The sequence below is a fragment of the Suillus fuscotomentosus genome, assembly GCF_016647785.1.
Source record: "Suillus fuscotomentosus strain FC203 chromosome Unknown F5891scaffold_46, whole genome shotgun sequence".
Taxonomy (NCBI): domain Eukaryota; kingdom Fungi; phylum Basidiomycota; class Agaricomycetes; order Boletales; family Suillaceae; genus Suillus; species Suillus fuscotomentosus.
The window spans coordinates 213,750-229,811 of NW_024539558.1; the positions used below are offsets into that span (position 1 = coordinate 213,750).

The window sequence follows — 16,062 nt, forward strand, 5'->3', positions numbered from 1 at the left end:
GCTGAGCGCGGCTAGCTTTTATCGTGAAATTGATGTTGTAAGCAACTTCACGGCGAGGATGTCTAGAACTTTGCGAGTTGAACTATTAGGCTGGCAGATTGGTCGTGCCTGTTAAATGGCGGAACTTGACAAGAAGGATGTCGGAAGAATATATTACAAGTATGATTTTTCTTGAAAAAACTCTATTGGAGTACCAGGATAAACAATCCAGAATTCGAGACTGTGAGGGTGATAGGGCTTCTTCGTGCCTCTGCGAAGTTCCGTTATAGATCTCGGAGTGGCCACATCGCCAGATTGAAACTCGTCACAAGGTTGCGTCTTACAAATCTGCATGGAATGCATGCTCATTCGCTTTCTCCCATGTATTACGAAGGGTCATCACAGCACCGAGCTGGATGAGATCGGCTGTTGAATAGATACTCACCCTATGGCGCTCCCAAGTGGGAAGCATTCAAATTTATCTGCTGCGACTCATTGTCATATCCCGGATACTCACATTGCCAGAAGATATCATTCATCCCCAGATGAATCTGGCAGATACCTGTCAATAGCACCATCGATCCTTGATATATCGGTATTGTTATTCTAGGGATAAGTATGTAAATGCGGCGGCAATACACAAGAGTAGGATATCGCAGCTACGTTGGTACAACGGCATGTTGAAGGTTTGGTGGCATCGATTTCGAAATAAAGATATGAGATGGAGAGAGATGTTCGCCATCGAACTTTCTCACCGCCACCGAAGTAGTCCATCAGATGTGGGAAGATGCAACTAGCGCTAGTCGCAGACTTGGGCGCCTCGTCTACATAGCAATTCAGCAGACACAGGATGACACATGGAATGCACCTCAAAATATGCTTGAACAAGGAGTTCCTCAACCCCATTACAAACGCTCACTATTGGCTACACTTTAAACGGTGCCCCTCGTCACTGATGCTCTAGGGTCTTCTGCAAGATATCCACCTGCTTACTAACGACTTCGGATACTCACCAGGGTCTCTGGGCATTCTCCGATAGGCAACTCTTATATACACAGTGCCGAAGTCGAAGGACCGGATTCGTATAAGCAGCTATCTGGTGAGGAATGGTTTGTGCATTTATATTGACGGTAGCTGAAGATAAAGAAGATAGATCTGGTATACTCAAGACCTCCCCCACGCCGACCATGTCTTTCCCAACAAATAAGACGCCAGCAGTCACGCCCCGTCAAACGATGCGAGGCCATACCGACAGGGTGCGAGGTGTTGCGCACCTGCGTGAGGGACGACGCATCATTACATGTTCGAGGGATGGGTCACTACGACTATGGGACTTGGAGAGCGGCACACAGATAGGCGAGGACTGGCGAGATAAGGATGATAAAGAAGCAGAGGTGCACAGCATGGCATTGTCTCCAAACGGCAGGACTATCGTCAGCGGAAGTAAAGATGGGAAAGTGAAGTTGTGGGATGTTGAGATGAGAAAGGTCGTCGCAAAATGGACAGGGCACACTGAACGTGTGATGTCAGTGTGTTGGAGAGCGGATGGTAAGCGAGTGCTGAGCGGATCCTATGACGGGACAGCAAGAGTCTGGGATGTCAAGAACGAAGAAACAATCAAGACCATCAAGACCGGGCACCGGTGGGTGCACACGGCGATATACTCGCCAGATCACACACAAATTGTGACAGCAGGATACAACGAAGCTGACGAACGTATAAAAATCTGGGATGCAGAGACAAGCAAACTGCTCGCTACACTCAAACTTGATGTATTAGTCAGCCTGGCCTGGACGTCAGATGGAAAGAAACTTATCTCCGCGGGATACCTGATTAGGATATATGATACAACCACTTGGGAGCAGATCGCCATTCTGGAGGGCCACACACACTGGTTCGAAGCCATCACCTTGTTTCAGAACGACCGCCTCCTTGTGAGTGCTTCAGATGACAAAAAAATATGTCTATGGAATCTCGATACCAACCTCCCAGTCGGTCCACCCATCCAGCATGAAGGTTATTTACACTGCGCAGCCCTTTCCGCTGATGGAAAAGTGCTGGTCACCGGTAGCGACCAAAATGTATATGTATGGGACATTCACGCCATCCTCAAAGACGCTGGCCACGAGGACCTACTATCCATTCCTCCTGTGAGTCCAGGTGCCTCGTGCTTTCGAACCACGCTTATCTCTCACTTTGCAGGTCCCAACTCAAAAGTCGTTGAAGGACGTACGTGGTGTATTTCTTCACCCTGTTCAACCATTTTAAGATTGAATTATAGACTGATGCTACCAGACGTCCACCTATTCAGGCCCGTCGAATACCACCAGGTTTTTTCGACGGCACCCAGGTGAGTCGTCTACATTCTTTGACCAGCTCTTTTTCTGATCTATCTCAGTCCTCTACAGCACGTGGTACCCATACCCTCTCTCCTGCGCACAATCCTCGCAGTCCTCGCCCACCTCTGTCTGCCATTCCGCGCGCCCTTCTCGAACGCCTTTTGTCGTCCTTCCACCATTCTCATTCCGATGCCGATGGAGCAACTGAACTTCAGCAACGCCCAAGGCGCTCCATCTTTTCTCGCGGTCCTCCTATCGTCGAAGTTGCCACAGTACCAGACAAAAAGGTATTTTATTCTCATCTATTTCCAATCACAGTGGTTTGATAATTTGGTTCAGACATTATTTGTTGCTCCGCGACCGTGGCCGCAGCAGCAAAGCCCGCCGCACGCCCAGGGCTCGTCGTCGCAATCTCAGCCCACCACCACACCTGCTCAAGGTACCAGCACTGCCGTACCAGGTGCAGCAACCGCGCAGTCACCACGCATCCCATTGTGGGCTCGTTTTGTTTTGTTTATCTGTTGCGCATCTACCCCGCACGCCAATGGTCATTAATACAGGAGCAGCACATGTACAATCACCTTACTCTTTACGTCTTCCGCTCTTCCAACAATCCTGTTTCCTCGTCGTGAGACTCGTCTAATCATGCTAACAGCCATGACAAACGTCATACTCGTTCCCAAGCTTAGAGTCCTGACGTGCGACAGGTATGCAGAGCAGCAACACCTGAATACATAATGAAGGATGGAGCTGTCACTTTTTGGGTGACCCTGTCATTGCAAAATTATTTCCTTAGACTTGTTCTGTGTCGAACTTTGCAACGATGTTTGCAAGGCATGAGTATTTTGTTCCAACGTTTTTGTCAGTGGTAGAGAGCCAGTCACGGTGACATTGCAGACTCGTTTCGTTCTCTTTTGTGCCTTGCAGCTCCCCCACACGCCAATGGTCATCAACACAGGCGCACAACTATTTCACGTTAGTCTCTGGCCAGTTCTCTTCTGTACTCTTACTTTTTAGATTATGCGCGTTCAAAGTACTTGCCCCATACACGATGCGGGGTTTGAAATTAGACTTGCAAGAGAATTATCTTCCAAACGGTACGCTACTTACTAGTAACTAGTAAACACACTCGGTTATCGTTTTTTTAACTGCATCTGTGGTGCGTTCCAACACCCCGAGTCCTCCAGATTTCGGACTTCGGCTTTCTGGATTTCGAGATGCATACCACTAAATATCATCTATGAAGGACTTGCACACCGACTTGGGACATATGGTGGAGGAATGGAACACATCGCAAAGGGACGATGAAGCTTCTGGATCGTGAAAGACATGCATCCGTAGCGAAGTACTTTTATGCATTTTTAACACGTTACATTCGCATAGATTGGCGTCTGGTTCATGAGATGGATGTCGTTTAAGAATCGTTGTTGTCTTGATTAAATCATGGGACGATCAATTGGGGAGAGTAAAAGTACAATAACAGAAGATCACAGAATGTGTTCCGCATCAGTCCTGAGCGATTCTGAACTCCAAGAGCATCATTCCTACAAGATCATACGTTTGGGTGAGCACTAGACCTGCGCTGGCCCTGCAAATTATAACAAATCAAACATCGTCAATGTATCCAGGCGTGGAAGGAACTTGCCCAATGTCCTTGAATTCCTTCAAGGTTCGCTCCTTGCCATTCAAAACAAGCCACATGGCCATGTCCATTTGGTATGTTGTGTGACTACCGAAGTTCAGTAATGTAGGTTCGGGCGCCTTATGATCCTGAATGTATGATTGAACCTTAGCCATCAAGCTACACTCTAAACTTACCTCACTAGACTCGTTAGCCCCTACGTCGGGCCCTTCGAATGCGCGCGAGAGCACGCACTCATCTATCACATGATATTGAGTCTGAAGTAAACCCCACTTTGAAATGCAGCCGACTCACGAATCAATACTCGGCTGTTTGGTCCCATTGCTTTGCGAACATTATGGAGAATCACCATCGACTCCTCGTCCGGCCAGTCATGAATGATGCTCCTCAACTTTATCGATTATTGAGCAGTCCGCATTGTATGGGAACAAATTCAGCACTTACGTAGTAAACATCCTTTCCGACGACGGGCGACTCCTCCAAGAAATTCAATGGGACGAACTCTACACGCCCGTCAAGCAGTACCTCAGGAGCATTTGTCTCCCATGTCTGATCAAATATGAATATAACTTGTCTGCTGTGGATGTCCGGACTCACATTTCTTGACAGCTTTATAGTTTCTGGGAGATCCTGATTGGTTATTCTGAGATGAGGAAACATTTTCGCCAGAGGAATAGACATTGCTCCGATTCCAGATCCAACATCCACCACAGAGGATACATTGTCCCAAGGGTAATCTTATGGCCCGCTTCAGTCATGCTGATGGTTGAAAAAACAGTGATCACTCACGATGCAGCACCGCAGACAAGCCCTGGATCTCAGAATAGCCCATCATGGCTTTGTGAAATATCTGTGTATAAGATTCTGTGAGCCGTCACTCATGAGCTGGTGGATCCGCACGCACATCGCGTGCCTCATCCTGTACAATATGGTAAGGCATGAAAGGCCAGTATGACGACTAAAACTCACGTTCATCTCCCAGAAGCTGTTATTTTTGCCTTCCTTTCCGAGAGTAAATACTCGTGGGGCTCTTTCAACCTTGTCCGACCGTGCAAACTCTTGGTCGACCATAGTCTCATAGAGAACCGTAGCATATTTCGGGAATTCTCGCTGAGTTTTCATATAAAACGCGACGTTGTTTGTTTCCTTGAGCACGAGGGAGAGTCGTGTGTTTGCAAACACGTCTCGTTTAACTATGGAACACCAAAGGCTTCAGAGAGAACTATCAACGGACAGTATGATGCATATTACCTTCTTTGAAGCAACCCCTGAGGGCTAAAACTCGCAACACGCGTGCGATCTTGGTCTTATCGAGGTTGACTGCGTCAGCCAAGACATCCACGCTAAGACCTTCTGGGTGTTTGTCCAAGACGTCTGCAATACGTGATTGCACAGCGACGTCTATGCATGCCCAATTGTAATTATTGACAAACTGGGAAGATGAGCAAAAGGCGTACAGGCCATCTATAATCGGCACTTACATTATGCACCGTGCGTTGGGGGGGAGCTAATATTGTGTTCAGTTGCTCGCATGCACCTTCGAGCAGCCTGATTTCCTTTCTGAGGGCAAGTGTATCTATCGCAAGATCGAGGGGGTGGAAGGTGCCTGCATCGATGCCAGGGACTCCATGTTGAGTGTTCTTGTATTCTGCCATTGCTTTGCGTGCAGAGGAATTGATGATGTCCAAGAGGGCTTCAACCTTGAGTTCATTTGGCTCCGTCATTTTTTGGGAGTATGCGTGATTCCTCATCAGCCATTCAGGTTTTATATTCCTCGACCAAATATCATCTAGCTGCTTTTCCATGGCGAAAATATTCAATATTGAGTATGTGGAAGAAGACCGAAGCTAAACCTAGTCTGACCACTCACAAGACCTGACTTCCAACTCAGATGAAACTGCTCGTTACCTGTGTAGCGGTATCAGAGTGGTAAGAGCACACGATGCATCTAACCTGAATGTTGGCTTATCTGTATAATTACTTGAAGCAAGTACTAGATAAGCCAAGGTTCAGGTATGATGCTGGCACTCGCAGCGTGCACACTATAATCAGCAAGAGGATATCATCGACCCTGTGAGGTTTACGTCCGTATCATCAGTCAGCTACCCATAATTGTTACAAAACACCACACCGGTGACTGACCTATAGCTTATGGCGGTTCAATTTGCTACTATGACTTATTTGGAAGTCCGATGCGATCGTCTGAAATTCTCCATCAACGTTGTTTCAACTTGTTTGGCAATTCTAAAAGGCTGTCCCGAACTAGTAGGCCCGCATCAGTAACCTTGAGTTTCAACAAAGTTTGTTTCAAAGCGCTCACGAAGCGCTCATGTGAATATGCTTTTTGGTTAGCTCAGGCCAGCGTCCGTCGTTTTTGGTCAACAACGTTCTAGCTATCTTCATATTGATGCACCAGAATTCGCCAATTCGCTTTGCCACCTTTGTTTATTGTTGGAACGAACCCAAATCGAGGCGCTCCATAATGCAAGGTAAAGTACTTTTGTAAGTCATACGATCGTACGTCCACCCGACTTGTGCGACCTGCGCGGGGTGTTACAAATGCAGCGACGAGACCTTGGAATCACACCGAAGAAGCCCTCGCCGTGCAAGATGCTACAATGTCGTCAAAGGTAAGTCGTGCTTGTACTATGGCCGTCGACGTATGCTGCGCGTGGACAACCTACTGCCATTTTGCAAGCATCTGGTTTATGTCGATGGTCTCCATGTAAGATGATGACAGGTTGTACTAATACTCTGCAAGTCACGATAATAACTTGCAAAAGAAGCTAGCATGAGCATGAGCGCCTCTGTTTGGCGTCGCTCCAGCAATGATAAAAAAGCAGCTAGGTGAGTTTTTGAAATGCTGGTCCATCAATATGAAGATAGCTGTACACTCCTGACACCATTTTAAAGATATCCGACGCCACCTGCATTCTCAGAGAAGCTGACCTTGAAAACCTACTATCCATTCATCATATGGTTCCATGTATTACCGTATGCTCTTCAAAACACGCTGACTTGAATTTCCCACTCACAGGTCCCAACTCGAAAGTCGTTAGAAGTACGTGACGTATTCCTTTATCTTGTCCAACCATTTTAAGATCCGCTGCCAGATGTCTATGGAAAGCGGGAGTGATCAGCTTCGGCGAGAGTGATCAGCTGGACTACAAAGGCATTTGTTTGGCTCTTCTCCTGCCAGACCCCCAATCACCCACTGAACGCGATGAAGGATTTACCGACTACACTCATAAATGTGGCTGTGCGTACAGAATGAGGTTAAGACATTGTATTGACGTGGTGCCTAAGATCTCTTGCCTTGCAAATTTGACATGAGAAATCATTACTCGCACATAGACTTGCATCAAATGGTGATATCAAAGGCCCTTGCTTGCTTCGACGAGCCTCTAGTAGCACTAATATTTGAATCTGATGGTTCAGAAATTTAAATCCAAACCCCCCAAAAATCCACCATCATCATGTATGCTGCAGAGTTCACCACAAATGCTGACCAGCACTATTGCGAGTATGCCAACTGTTTTAGCGGTCATCCTGGCACTGTACCTGCTATCACCTATATTGAGCACAAAGATCCGAGCAAGCCCGGTAAATGGCTTTGTGAAAAATGCAGCCAATACCAGCGCTCCAAGTTCACTACCAAGAAAATGAGTGATGCAGGTAAAATAATTGCTCGGTGTGCAGACTTTGTCACATTACAGTCTGACAATAATTTTCTTTAGTAATTCCAAATACCCCGAAGCATGGTTTTGGCCAGTCTGAATATGATGGTGCTACAGTTCACAAGCAGACTGCAGAGGCGCAGCGTGGAAGTGAGTCGCCCAGTACAGTTGCATTTTATATTGAATACAAACCTTCATTTATTTTTGTAGAATCCTAACTTCCTGTTCGTGCAGTGGGGCTTAGTGTATCATGTGGGATGCCTCCACCTGCATTCATCCCAGGTCCTGTTCACCCGAGGCGCGCCTCAGCAAATCATCAATTTATTCCTTTACCCAACTGGCCTGCAGCTCCTGGCCCCTCAGACATCCGCCGTGCAAATCCATTAGGGCCCAACATATCTATTTATGGTCGGGACACTCAGTTTATTGTGTACTCAGACCTTCTTCAAACTCTGTCACTCAAGCCTGGTTATCAAGATGCGCATAAAATTTATGAAGAGATGCGACACCGGCTTGCTTGACAGGCCTATGCTTCGAGTGTTCCTGAAGTGGTATGCGTCAAGGCATACCTTGCAGTGATGATTCCACGGGCTAAAAAACCAACTCTAATATCTGTAAGTGTTGCTCTCTACAATTCCAAATCCAACTTCACCGACTTTGCTGAATCTTCTATAGGATATAGTTGAGTTGATCAGCAACATCCCTTACCGTATTGGTGCCAATGACCTTAAAACTTCGGTGTACCTCACCCTACTTCCCATGTTCATCAAGTGGTCCATGGGTCTTACTTTTATGTTTGAAGAGGCACATTTGCATCTTGTTAGTAGTTTCGAGGAGATTCTTCCCCGTCCATCTGGAGAAGACATCAATGCCATAGCATCCCACTTCCTCAAGACCAGGAACACAAAGCAGCAGTTCAACACTGGCAAGGGGATCGAACTTCACCTCATTATTCCACATACAAAGTTCCTTGCCACTGAGCAAAGGCGAAATGGTGAGGAAGTAGCTGAGTCCAAGTCTCGCAATGTTCATTTTCAACATGGACTATTGGTACCTTGCATGACTGACAGCATACATCAACCAGGATACACCTCATGCAACAGTGGCAAGTTCATCTGACATCCAACATCTTTCAAATCCTGCATTAGTACTATCTGCGGTGTCCCCATCAAAAATTTTGCAAAATGGCGTCCAATGTTTGCCTCACCCTGTCAAGCGCAAATTATCATTGGTCAGTCATTCTTTCGAACTCTAGTACCAGCCTTATGCTCATTAGCATCGCACACAGCCACATAATACAGCAACATTCACCTGTCTCAGACGGACAGCCGAGTGTGACAATGTACCATTGGGAACGGGCCATCCCATGTGGGCCCATGGACATAATTGTACCATGATATACGAGGGGGCCGGATGAATGTGTGTACCCAAGACACACGGATGGGCTGAGGGTACATTATATAGACAGTGGTATAGGAATGTATTAGTATATAGGACATTATAAATGCTAATTCCTGTTTACATTGGAGACGAGTGGGCCGGCCGGATGTGTGTACCCAAGGTAAACGGATGGGCCGACCATATGAGTGGGCTGAATGAATCTGTGTACCCGAAGCATAAGGATGGGCCAAGAGCATACAATATAGATAGTGATATAGGAATTTACTAGTATACATGACATTATTAATACCAAATCCTGTTTACGATGGAGACGAGTGGGCCGGCCGGATGTGTGTACCCAAGGTAAACGGATGGGCCGACCATATGAGTGGGCTGAGTGAATCTGTGTACCCGACACATACAGATGGACCGAGAGCATACATTATAGATAGTGATATAGGAATTTACTAGTATAAATGACATTATGAATGCTAAATCCTGTTTACGATGGAGACGAGTGGGCCAGCTGGATGTGTGTACCCAAGGTAAATGGATGGGCCGACCATATGAGTGAGCTGAATGAATCTGTGTACCCGAAGCATACGGATGGGCCAAGAGCATACAATATAGATAGTGATATAGGAATTTACTAGTATACATGACATTATTAATACCAAATCCTGTTTATGATGGAGATGAGTGGGCCGGCTGGATGTGTGTACCCAAGGTAAATGGATGGGCCGGGGGTATATAGTATAGACTGGTACAGGAATCTGCTCGAATAGTGAATCCGGTGTAAAATGGAAATGACCGAGCTGGATGAATGATATACACCGGAGATCTAGTCAGATTATCATCCGGCAGGTACATCAATATTCTCACTGGCCTATGATCCGGTATAGGCAAATATACGATCCAGTAGGTGATAATCCGGTGTATCTATGATCCGGTACAGGCAAATATACGAGCCGGTAGGTGATAATCCGGTGTATCTATGATCTGGTACATTGAGTGCTGGATCTAGGCGGTGTCGAATCATTGTTTGTGCATTGGCAACAGCAAAATTTTCGGAGCCTGGATCACTCTGAGTGATCAAAGGTACAGCTGAGATCACAAAAAAAAAATGACATGATCAATGTCTGATCAATGTGAGGGGCTTGGTGACATACCTCCGAGTTTTCGGCAACAGTCAAGGTAGTATCTAGCAATAAGGCGTGGATTCTTGTTGGTCCACCAAACTTTCAGCCAATTAATCCAGCCGGTGAATGGATCAAGGCTGATATGCAGCCATAATCCAAAGTGCAGCCATCTGTCATGCTGGTCTTGGGGCCAGACATCATTAACCCCCACACACCAAAAACGCCTCCGTTTGAGACGTCCACGATGCCTAGCTTCCACAGCAGTTGGCTCTGTGATCTTGAGAAGCTTGGCGATCAGTTCGCTGTTCAAACATCAATTTATAGTGAACAGTACTAGCAAGTAGACAGCAACTCACCGGGGTACGTGAAAGCTGAACTGCTGGCGCAGGTCTCGTCTGATGGCCTCGGCACCTCGGTGGGGAAATCATTGTCGAACCTCCCGGACATGCTGTTCAATGGACTCGAGAGTATGTTGTTGTTGCCTGGTCCGTTTCCAGCCCCAGCTATTTCACATCCGACAAAAGCTGACAATGCTAGCGTGATAAATTAGTTGAAGTAGTTGCACTGGACATATGTAAGACACGAACCTGAGGCCATATTCCTCCTGATCATAATGGTCTTTGAGGTGGTGCACAATGTCAACATTACTCATGTTTAGGGAATGACGTGGGTATACCCATGGGTATCTGTGGTGATACCCCCACCCACCAAAAACCCACACCCACACTGGTGGGTGTGGGTTTATTTGTGGGTACCAGGGATGGCTACCCATACCCACACCCATAGAGGGTATACCCATAGGTACGACATGAACGATTGGTACTACACACTTAGATATCTTAATGAATGTTGTAGTAATACTGGAGACAAATATATTGCTAGTCTCACCTTGTTGATTGGCAGTCATTTGAGAGAGATAAAGCTAAATAAAAACCCAACACCAGTAAGTCTCTGAAAAATGCAAAAATAAAAGTTGACATTATCCTTGTAATACTAGTTGAGACAAGTCTGTTGTGAGTCTTATTTTGTTAATCAGTAGTAATTTGAGCAAAATAAAAATACATATTGATGAGTTTAGCCAAACACAAGTTGTTATTATCATTATGTATCTTGGTGAAAATTGTAGTGCTATTTAAGGTGAGTCTATGGCTAGTTTATCTTATCAATTAGTTGATATATCAGTAACATATGGATTGAACACTACTGAACCAAAGTTCAAAGTTATGTTTCTATAGTCTACATATAACATGATAAATGGAATCAACATAGATGACAAAGATAGTATTATTGAAAATGAAGTTGTTGGCTATTCAACCTAGGCATACCATTCACTGAGACCACTACTAGCATGTTTGACAAAGTTGAATCACATATCACAGTGCAAAGATAATTTTTTTGCCTACATACCCACCGTGTGGGTGTGGGTAGGGGTGTGGGTATCCTAAGTGCCTACCCCCACCCATACCCCTGGGTACCCACACCCACGACCCACAGTGGGTGCTGGATACCCATGGCATTGCCTACTCATGTTGAGCTTGAAATAAAACTGAGCCAGATCTTGTATTTCCCTGGCAGGAGCTATGCTCACTCAAAAATAAGTGAAACTGGCAGTGATTCAGGCTTAACACTCATGACATGGCTTATGCTGGTTGGTGCGCCGAGAACGATCAGTCATAATGTTGGGAGCACGATCCTGCACTCGTCAACTTGAATGTTCGAGTTGTTTTGAATTCCGTCACAGATTGCGCTGTCATTGCATTAAGGTACGATCAGCACCTGAGTTACTATCTGTAACCATTGGAGGACTCAAAATTTGACAAGCAATACATCTTGAATATATCACTAGAAACATTAATATTAAGTCTCTCTCAAGCAGTGGTTGGGGGTCTGACAGGTAAAAGCCAAACAAACACGCTTAGCGAAGCTGATACGAAGCTGATCACTCCCGCTTTCCATAGATGTCCACCTATTCAAGCCCATCGAATACCACCAGGTTTTTTCGATGGCGCCCAGGTGAGTCGTCTACCTTTCTTGACCTGCTCTTTTTCTGACCTCTCTCAGTCCTCTACAACGTGTGGTACCCATACTCTTGCACATCCATCCAGAGCGAATGTCCGATTCCGTGAGGGAAATGGGCTGAACTGATTTCAAAGTGCCTCGTCTGTTGAGTTTCTGCAGAATCCAAGGTCGAGGAGCCCTTCCACGGGAATGTGATGACAGAGCAGTTGGATGGTGTCCTAGTGGATAATGGATTTGAGTTTTTATTGATTCCTATGCAACAATGTTACATGATGATGCGAAAGACGCATATGAAGCTCATCTTTGCATCTCTGACACAACAGAGTATAATGTTAGCCTTCCTCAAAAAAAAATATCGTTTCCAACAAGCATTGTGTGTAACTTGAAAAGTCCAGAGCTGTACTGCATTCAGTCGTTACAACTCACTGTCAGCAGAATTCACTTAATGCATGTGAAGGCTGAGTGGTCTGCACAAAGGCTGGAAAATGAGTGTTGTATTACTTGTTCTCGAAGAGCATCAATCGAACGGCAGTCATAGCAGTAGCCGCAGTTGATCTGGATGATTTTGATTCCCTATCTCGGATGAATATATATTTGATCAAGTCTTACTTAGAGACTTAGAGACGGCTAATATGAGAGCACTCAGTAGTATTACTCACGATAAGTTTTGAACACTTCAAAAAACTCGTTAAAGCTTCAAAAAACTCGCTAAAGTCTTTAACAAACTCGCTAAAGTCTTCAACAAACTCGGCCAGAAAGCCATCAAGACACACGGCACACGTGGCATCAGAGTGGACTTGGAAACACTTAGTCAAATTTTAAGGCATGTATACTACACAAAAATATATAGATGTAGCTAGGTATCTAATGAACGAGATATAACAAAAAAGAAATGTGTGATAGTGAGGGAAACACGAGATTCAGAATGGAGGTATGAGAGAGTGAGAGTGCGGGCGCATGAGCTGGGAGGTAGAGTTAGGGGATTCCGTTTGATCCGGCGTTCAAACACTGAATGTGTGACAGCGAGGGAGACACAAGCAGTGTAAGAGGGCGGGAGCATGTGCTAGGAGATAACGAACATGTTGGGGGATTCTGTTTGATCCGGCATTCGAACGCTGGATGCGTGACAGCGAGGGACACAACAGCAGTGTGAAGGGCGGGAACATGGACACAGGTGTGTGGGGCTGGCCCGGCCGGGAGATACAACAACAGCCGTATGAGTGCGCAGGTGCAGGCATGTGGGCTGGGAGACACAACAGCAGTAGCATGAGATCAGAGAGGGCAGGAGCACAAATGAAGAAAAATTACTCACATTTACATCCTCAACCTCCCATCCAGCGCCATTGCATACCTCCCCATTATCCACCTGTAAGATCATGCTGGAAGGGGCAAGGGGATGGTGAGATTTGAGCTACGGAATGCACGGAGGATGCAGATGCTAGCGATGACATCTGGCGCTAATCGTGGTAAAAATTTAAACTCCGATTTAAACACCGCCTAATCAGTTGGATGATGGATCTCGAGTGTACTGATAAGAAAACACCCCGTTCCAAGTCACAACCATGCCTCCTCAGTCTACACGTGAAGACCTCCTTCGTGCCATTGATCAGGCTTCATTGGCATTAGCCAACTCACAGTATTTGAATATACTCCTGGATGACCAGGGCTCCAACTCCGACTCAGACTCTAATACCGACTCGGACTTAAACTCGCTTTATACCTCAGATGAGGAAGATCTGGCTTTTGCCTCCCCATCCCCTATATCCCCCATGTCCCCTATGTCCCCTATGTCCCACCTTTCGGGCCTCAGTTCAGATATTTCCAGCCACAGTGACCAATCTGACGACTCAGATGACGCTGCTGTGTGTTACGACCGGCTCCAGCACACAATTGCTGCTCTTCGTGACGAGGTAGAGAGGGCACGTGTATTCCACAAGCCTGATGAGCCTCCTCCTCGGGCACCTCAGCTGCATATGCTGGTTCACCATGAGGAACACCGGCCTCATTTGTTTCGCCAGAAACTGCGCGTCAATCCAGAAATATTTGACGATATCCTCGACCAGATCTCCGGTCATCCTATCTTCCGTAACCAGTCCAACAATCCTCAGCTCCCTGTCTCCATTCAGCTTGCTATTTTTCTAAATTGTGCAGGCCACTATGGCAATGCCATTTCACTCGAGGATGTCGCACAATGGGCGGGTGTGAGTGTTGGGTCGGTTGTCAACTGCACTAATCGTGTGATGGTTGCATTGCTTGAGGAGCACGATCAGTTTATCTTCTTCCCAGAAGATAACTCTGAGGATACTGAGCTGGCTCGGCGCTTTGCTGAGACACGAACCTGTCCAGAGTGGAGGGGTGGCTATCTAGCCATTGATGGCTCAACTATAGATCTTTTCACCAAACCTGCTTATTTTGGTGAGACATTTTATGATAGGAAATCTAAGTATTCCCTTGGCTGTCAAGTAATGTATTTTTATTTATTTTTCATGGGCAACAATTTAATTTAATTTTAGGCAGTTATCATGCCCCATAACCTCATGATTGTAGATTATTCTCTTGGTCAACCTGGGAGTGTCCATGATGCATATGCTTTTCGATCCACTCGCCTCTATGAAGAGCATGCCAATCTTCTCCCAGATGATCACTGGGTTTGGGCAGACAGTGCATACCCATTGGAGCCATGGTGTATCCCCCCTTTCAAGAAGCCTCGCGATGGACGACTGACAAAGGACCAGAGGACATTTAATTACCACCTTTCTAAGGTATTTTTATTTTCTGCTTTTTTATTATTATTAATGAATTTAAAGATCCGTGTGCGTGTTGAGCATACATTTGCAGTCTTGAAAGGGCGGTTCCAGTCTCTCAGAGAGCTCCGCATCAATATTCAGACAGAGAAGGACTTGCAGGTTGCTGTGCATTGGATTAAGTGTTGTCTTATCCTGCACAACATGATCATCTGCTTTGAAACTCATCATCGCAAGCAGGATAAAGACTATGATCAGTCTCTGGAGTGGGCTCGTACCGAGGGTGAAGCTTTTGTCCCTCAAGAGATTGAGGATCCAGAGGGTAATGAAACAGTGGGTGACAGGTCATATGAAGGAACCCCTGGCCAGGCTACTCATGCAAGGCTCATGGATCAGCTCTTTGATAGCCCTAGATCAAAAGCACAGTGTAGGGAAGGATAAGCATCATGTTCACATTCACCAATGATACATGTACTACTAGTAGTACATCTTGTACAACACATGTAACATCAATCTTACAAGTACCAGCAGAAAAAAAAAGCACCATGTTCACATTCACCAATAGTACATGTACTACTAGTATTACAGCTTGTACAACATCAATCTAACAAGTAACAACAGACTACAAAAGAAATTCATAAGTCAGATAGCAACAGCAGCAAAAAAACGCGACAGCAGAAAGCAGCAATGATGATACAAAAATAAGCCACTAGCGGACAGTATGATAGGAAGGGGAACAACAGCAGCAAATATGTCAGCTATCAGACGCAGAAGCAGTACTACCGCTGTAGAAACAACAATACTGAGAGGAACAAAGAAATGCTCCTGATTGTATCTAAAAAGTTGTAGGTCGTGCGTTGCCTAGTCTGCGATACTTGAGATGGCAAGTGCATTCGACCCTAAAGGGGAAGCAGGTGCAGCGGAGATCTAGAGGTACGCGCTTCAGCGAAGCGCGAGAAAGCGCAGGTGCGCGCAAGGTACGAAGGCGCGGGAACGCGCGCGCGTATTAGCGCGAAGCGCGGGAAAGCACGCGCGTGTAAGCGGAAATAAGAGAGACTAAACTTATGTGAAGATATAAGCAAGATAAAGGATGTGAGATGTGTTGTGCTAATGAATAGATTTCTACTGCGACTTTCTAAGTAG

The 16,062-nt window shown here is 45.9% G+C and overlaps 3 protein-coding genes across 3 annotated transcripts; 2 read left to right on the forward strand and 1 right to left on the reverse strand.

The window, feature by feature from the left end:
* Positions 1–2,260: 2,260 nt before the first annotated feature.
* Positions 2,261–2,987, forward strand: F5891DRAFT_1048590 (uncharacterized protein). Its single transcript, XM_041362383.1, is given in 4 exon segments — positions 2,261–2,329; positions 2,378–2,601; positions 2,643–2,644; positions 2,656–2,987. The coding sequence occupies 4 exon segments, from the start codon at positions 2,265–2,267 to the stop codon at positions 2,959–2,961; spliced, it is 597 nt and encodes a 198-aa protein (XP_041223030.1). The 5' UTR covers positions 2,261–2,264; the 3' UTR covers positions 2,962–2,987.
* Positions 2,988–3,819: 832 nt separating this feature from the next.
* Positions 3,820–6,027, reverse strand: F5891DRAFT_1174659 (S-adenosyl-L-methionine-dependent methyltransferase). The gene is made up of 11 exons (XM_041365675.1): positions 5,831–6,027; positions 5,442–5,753; positions 5,212–5,392; positions 4,930–5,153; positions 4,865–4,879; positions 4,750–4,810; positions 4,405–4,697; positions 4,255–4,351; positions 4,137–4,198; positions 3,964–4,088; positions 3,820–3,906 (listed from the first exon to the last, which is right to left on the reverse strand). The coding sequence occupies exons 2-11, from the start codon at positions 5,709–5,711 to the stop codon at positions 3,825–3,827; spliced, it is 1,410 nt and encodes a 469-aa protein (XP_041223031.1). The 5' UTR covers positions 5,712–5,753; positions 5,831–6,027; the 3' UTR covers positions 3,820–3,824.
* A 1,409-nt stretch (positions 6,028–7,436) lies between these two features.
* Positions 7,437–9,034, forward strand: F5891DRAFT_982637 (uncharacterized protein; the record flags this gene model as incomplete). Its single annotated transcript, XM_041377235.1, has 7 exons — positions 7,437–7,635; positions 7,698–7,787; positions 7,872–8,065; positions 8,162–8,251; positions 8,313–8,631; positions 8,708–8,868; positions 8,939–9,034. The coding sequence occupies 7 exons, from the start codon at positions 7,437–7,439 to the stop codon at positions 9,032–9,034; spliced, it is 1,149 nt and encodes a 382-aa protein (XP_041223032.1).
* Positions 9,035–16,062: the final 7,028 nt, after the last annotated feature.